General features: G+C 39.5%; 1 protein-coding gene across 1 annotated transcript; it reads left to right on the top strand.

Annotated features, from left to right (window-relative positions):
- LOC109129907 lies at positions 4,921-5,943 on the top strand. Its single transcript, XM_019238939.1, has 2 exons — positions 4,921-5,444; positions 5,520-5,943. Exons 1-2 carry the CDS (start codon positions 4,921-4,923, stop codon positions 5,941-5,943), a joined length of 948 nt encoding a protein of 315 aa, XP_019094484.1.

The raw sequence follows: 6,358 nt of genomic DNA, 5'->3' as shown, positions 1-6,358 counted from the left end.
AGAACTGAAGAAGAAGAAGAGACAGAGCGGGATTCGTTTTTTTTTTTTTTTGTCTTAGTTCCACTGATGACGTGGCAGTACATGTCATCGCATCGACGACCTCTCCTTATCTTTTATGTTATCTCTACGACAACGAGAATCACCGTTTGCGTTTTTTTTGTTCAGGCCCAATTGAAAATGTTCAATGGTCTTTACTATATTCAACTTTGTCACCACCGCTGCTTGATTCTTGTCTCTTAATTTTCTATTCAATTTGTTTTCAAATAAAATCTGTTAATTTCATTTTGGTGGATTCTTTTCATAACACAGAGGCCACCACTTATTATCCTTCTAGAGGTATAGAGGTTATATGGGCAAGCAAACATAGTTTTTTTTTCTTTTTTTTTTTAAGCCAACAAACATAGATTTGACGTTAGTGGCTATTTTTAAGATTTGTTCCATTACTGTAATACGTTGGGTTAGTTAACTATAGAGTGTACGTAATACCGGTAATTAATGTGGCTGTTGGTGAAGAGATGGTTGTTAAAAATGTTGTAAAATGTTGAGTCTATAAAGTAAGCAGTGTATAATGTGGCTGTTGGTGATAAGATGGTTGTAGATAAATATTTTAGTTGAGGGGTGTAAAATGTTGAGTCTATAACGCCATGTATATGGACATAAGAAAGGACGTAGAGTTCAATTTTCTCATGTAAAAGTTTGCTGCACCACCTTATGTCTGGGTTTTGACTATATATATATATATATATATCTTTTTTCCAAAGAATTTTACATCTAAAAAAGCTCATATGTTTTATAAAAAATTACAACTGAAATTATCCCTATAAAATGCTCTCTTTTTTTCTTTTTTAAGTAAAGATACCGGTGAAATTTTGTTTACAATAGAAAAAAATCACAATTTTTTTTTAATTTAAAGGAAAAACACATTTTTAATTATAATAGGCTCCTTGCATAGCCACTGAAGTGTTGGAAGAGATGCGACAATATCTCCTTGCAACTAATGGTGAAGAGCTAATAGTGAAGAAAGAGAGAGTTAAGAAGTCAGTGGCTGAAGCAGAAAAGTCTCCATTTTCGCAAAAATCAGCTCTCAGTCTGGAATCTGTCCCACTGGTTTCTCACAATGTGGACATTGGTAAAGGTCTGGTTTTTGGTTACGAGTCAGATGATACGTCTTACTCTCGGCTGAGAAAGAACACAAAAGAAGACAACTCAAAGCTAACCCTTCGTCAAACTTCTTCAGAAGATCCAAGTCAGCCGGAGCAAGGTCTGATCGAAGCTCTCAGGAAGATTTGCCAGATTCTACCTTGATTTCTGATTATTTTAAGACTAGTTCTTTGGTTTATAGGATAGGCTTCTCTGAAGCTGGTCCTTCCGGCTCTAATCAAAAAATGAAAAAGCCCAGGAAGAGGCAACAGAAGAAAGCCAGAATGCTGAAAGGTAGAGATATGGAGGTGAAGCAGTTAGTGTTGCTAAAGAACCAGTTCTGCCTAAAGGAAGTTAGGAAAATAGGAAAGCAGTGACTGTTCTGGAAGGTGCTCCCAATGCTGTAAGGCCCAAAGCACCATTGATAGTCCCAAAGGAGGGACTGTCACATATATGATGAGCATTCTGAGTTGGAACTGTCAAAGTTTGGGGTGGCCTCAAGACTTGACAGTTCCTCGTCTCATGGAATTGCGAAAAAAGCACTTTCCTGAGATTATGTTCTTAATGGAGATAATGAACTGTAAGGATGTTATTGTAGATATTCAAGTTTGGCTTGGTTATGAGAATGTATATACGGTTAACCCTGTTGGTACATGTGGCGGGCTGGCTTTATTTTGGAAGAAAAGTGTAGATATCTAAGTTCTGTATGAAGATATAAATGTGCTAGATCTCTCTGTACAGTTGGGAGCACATAGTTTTTTCCTCTCTTGTGTGTATGGAAATCCTAATGCTAGTTTTAGACAAGAGGTTTGGGAAAGATTAACTAGAATTGGGTTGAATAGAAAGGAGAGCTGGTGTATGATTGGGGATTTTAATGAAATCCTCAATAATGAAGAAAAACTTGGAGGTCCGAGAAAAGCTGCTTCCTCTTTTATTCCATTCTCTTGTATGATTAAAGACTGTGGGATGAGTGAACTCTCGAGCACTGGGAACGGATTTACATGGGGAGGTAGAAGGTGGTCTCACTAGATTCAATGCAAACTGGACAGATGTTTTGCGAACAAGGAATGGTTGAAAATGTTCCCTGCAGCGAATCAGGCCTTTCTACCGAAAAGGGGATCAGATCATCGACCGGTCCTAGTAAAGGTGGTACCTTCCCAAGACTCGTACAAAGGTTCTTTTAGATTCGACAAAAGGATGCTGCATAAACCTATGGTGAAAGAGGCAATTTATAATGCTTGGAACCTTGATTCAAACAGACCTGTAGATTCAGTGTCATTGAGGATAAGAAATTGCAGGAAAGCTCTTAGTAAATGGAAAAAATCTAATGAGCTAAACTCCAAGGAAAAAATCTCTATTCTTCAAGATGAACTGGAAGCAGTTCAATCCTCAGACTCTCCTTCTTTACAAAGAATGTCTCTCCTTAGAGATAAACTGGTTGAAGCCAACAGAGAAGAAGAAAGCCATTGGCAACAAAAAAGCAGAGAAAAATGGATGGTGGAAGGGGACAAGAATACTAAATTCTTTCATGCCTCGGTAAATAATTCCAGAAACAAGAATGGTCTAGATAAGCTGGTTGATATCAATGGAATAGTACATAGATCAGAAGCTTCGAAGGGAGTTATAGCGGCTTCCTACTTCCAATCCTTGTTTTCGACATCCACGCCTGTTGATACGCAATCAATGCTTGATGGTTTCGTTCCCAGAGTTACGGAGGACATGAATCAAGCTCTCTTGGGTTCAGTCTCAAAAGAGGAAGTGAAGAATGCAATATTCTCAATCAAACCTTCAAGCTCGCCTGGTGCAGATGGTATGACTGGTCTATTCTTCCAGCAGTACAAGGATATAGTTGGAGAGCAGGTGAGAAGTGAGGTAACCAATTTCTTTGTCAATGGAGTATTCCCTAAAGAATGGAATTTCACACAGTTATGTCTCATCCCCAAAAAGCTAAACTCACCTCTTATGAGTGATTTGAGACCTATAAGCCTGTGTTCGGTTCTATACAAGGTGGTAGCAAAGATCATAATGGCCAGACTACAGCCTCTCCTTCCCATGATTATGTCCCCAAATCAATTAGCCTTCATCCCTGAAAGGTTGATTTCGAACAACATTCTTATTGCTCATGAAGCTGTCCACGGTCTGCGTACTCACAAGGAGATTTCAAAGAACTTCATGGCAGTAAAAACAGACATGTCAAAGGCATATGACAGAATGGAATGGAGTTTTCTGGAAGCTATTCTTTTGGGCCTGGGATTTCATAGGAAGTGGGTTGATATGGTCATGTTTTGTGTTACAACAGTCACGTACACGGTGCTAATAAATGGACAGCCTTTTGGATTAATAAACCCGCAAAGAGGTATTAGACAGGGAGATCCTCTCTCCCCTGCCTTATTTGTTCTTTGTGCGGAGGGTCTAACTCACCTCCTAAACAAAGCTGAAGCTGCGGGTCAAATTAATGGGATCCAGTTTTCACCTCAAGGACCTTCGATCCATCATCTTCTGTTTGCAGACGATAGCTTGTTTTTGGTAAAAGCATCGGTGGAACAAGCTTCAACTCTGAAAGGAATTTTATCTGAGTATGGTGATGTAACAGGCCAAATGATCAACTTTGAAAAGTCCTCTATTACTTTTGGGAGCAAAGTTGAGGATGGTATCAGGAATCAAATCCAAGTGAAGCTGAGGATTGTTAAAGAAGGTGGAGCAAGCAAATATCTGGGCTTACCAGAATGTTTTAGTGGTTCAAAAATAGACATGCTGGCCTATATCCACGATAAAATGAAAAGCAGAATGTATGGTTGGTTTGCCCGATCTCTCTCACAAGGAGGGAAAGAAATTATCCTGAAAGCAGTGGCTATGGCGATGCCTATATTTGCAATGTCATGTTTCAAGCTCCCTAAGAAGACTTGTGAAAATCTGACTTCGGTTATGTCGGCTTTATGGTGGGACTCCATTGAAGAAAAAAGGAAAATGCACTGGATTGGTTGGGACAAGTTATGCCTACCTAAACACCTAGGAGGACTGGGGTTTAAAGATATCTAAATCTTTAATCAAGCTCTTTTGGCAAAACAAGCTTCCAGGATTTTGCAGGATGACAATAGTCTGTTTGCTCTTTTCTTTAAAAGTAGATACTTTGAAGAGGGTGATTTCTTAAGTGCAGACCTTGGAGAGCGACCATCCTATGCATGGAGAAGCATCCTCCATGGGAGACATCTGCTAAAAAGAGGGCTTAGACAAATGATTGGTGATGGGGAGTCTGTTATGGTTTGGTCTTCTCGATGGATATTGGATGGTGTTATGCAAGCACCATTAATGAAGAATATTATCTTCGATCTGGATTTAAAAGTTAAAGACTTAATTGATGTGGAATCTCACTCTTGGGATCGTACCTGTGACAACCCGTCCCGTTGACCCCACTAGCCCACTGCTAGCTTGCCCCCATAGGCCCGAAGCTGGCCCTGCAGGGCATCGATCCTAACCCCTCACTGGGCAAATGGAACTATTCATCCAAATCCACAGTAGATTATTGGTGCACCAGGCGTTTCTCGAACCCTGGTCCTCACCCTTTAACAACCGTCCCACAGGACAAGCTGTCACCAATTAACCAAACTGGACTACCACTTCTATCCTAGAGATGTAGAGCTGATCTGCAAGTTCAAGCCAGTTCCTCGATCAAAGGATTTCTTCATCTGGGAACACACAAAAAGTGGAGTCTATTCAGTAAAATCAGGTTATTGGGCTGCCTATCAAAGAGAGAAAATTGATCTGGTAACGGAGGCCTCAATGCAACCTTCCATCCTCCATATAAAAGATCAGTTATGGAAATGCAGTACAGAGCCAAAGATCAAAACATTTATGTGGAAAGCTGTTTCGGGGGGCATTCCGATAGCTGATAAAATGATTGACAGAGGTTTGAAAATCGATTCAAGATGTCAAAGTTGTGGGATGGAAGGAGAATCAGCAAACCATGTCCTTTTCACATGCTCGGTTGCTAGACAAGTTTGGGCACTATATGGCTATCCGAATCCGCTTAATGAATTTGATTCTGAATCTTTGTATCAGAATTTGAATTACTTGATCCTTGTGAGCAAAGATAGCAAAGTGCAGGTTGAGATAAGGAAAGCCTTCCCTTGGATCTTATGGCAATTATGGAAAAACAGAAACTTGTTTAGTATTGAAGGCAAAAGATTTAGAGCGCCTGTGACAATCACAAAAATCAGAGAAAATGTCCAGGAATGGTTTCATGCTCAATCTTTGAAGGAACGTGAGACAGAAGCTGCGAGCCATAACCTTACTCAGGTTAAAAAGTACTAGTCTCCTCCCCCCTCTGGATGGCTAAAATGTAACTTGTCTTCATCTTGGGATAAAGAATTCAATGTTAGTGGAGCAGCATGGGTTTTGAGGAATGAAACTGGTGAAGTTTTATTGCATAGCAGAAAGTCTTTTGCTATGATTCATTCTAAAATGGATGCTTGCCTTCAAAGCTGGCTTTGGTCTATAGAGAGTATGATTAGCCACAACCTTGGGAAGATCATATTCGCTTCAGAAGACTTAGAGTTAGTTGGAGCTCTTCAGCGGCCAAAAGCTTGGCCTTTCTTTTTGTTCTATTCCAGGTCCTTGGAAGCTGCCTTGGGTAATGTTCTGGAATGTAAAGTTTTTTTGGAAGACAGGAACTCAAATCTTGGCGCTCATCTTATAGCAAAGAGTGTAACAAGAGAGGATCGCCGTCAATCTTATGTAGCAACTGGCTTTCCGTGTTGGCTTCAAAAGATTTTTGTAGATGATATAGCTAGAATCGTAGGTTAGATTTAGCCTGGTGGCTGGGTTGATTGCCTTTGATCCTTTTTATATAACCGTTTATTATTATCAATCAATATAATTTTTTAGTGAAAAAAAAAATTATAATAGGCTCCAAGATATATAAATATGTCGAGATTTAGTTGGGCTGGGACTGACAGGATGATAGAAACTACAGATCGTTTTGATGAAGGTGAATGTCCTTTTGTTTCCAAGCGACGCAAATGACTTGACGTAGGCAATCACCTCCAAATATGCTTAGTTCTGTTTAAAAGAAAAAAAATAGAAATATGCTTTGTTGATTTTATCGAAATATCAATGCTCCGTTAGTTAAAGTGGTAATCATCAGGATTGATTTCATGTTTCAGCTTTAATCCTGATGATTATGACGTTGATAGACCAAAATAAAGTATCAGATATTAGT

The sequence above is a fragment of the Camelina sativa genome, chromosome 17 (genome assembly GCF_000633955.1).
Source record: "Camelina sativa cultivar DH55 chromosome 17, Cs, whole genome shotgun sequence".
Lineage (NCBI taxonomy): Eukaryota > Viridiplantae > Streptophyta > Magnoliopsida > Brassicales > Brassicaceae > Camelina > Camelina sativa.
The sequence above is the reverse complement of the archived record's forward strand: the minus strand, read 5'-3'. Positions and strand labels throughout refer to the sequence as shown.

Coding starts and splice junctions, on each gene's coding strand:
- LOC109129907 (XM_019238939.1), top strand. CDS start 4,921: ATGCAACCTTCCATCCTCCATATAAAAGATCAGTTATGGAAATGCAGT. Junction 5,445..5,519: donor AACCTTACTCAGGTTAAAAA/GTACTAGTCTCC, acceptor ATTCAATGTTAG/TGGAGCAGCATGGGTTTTGA.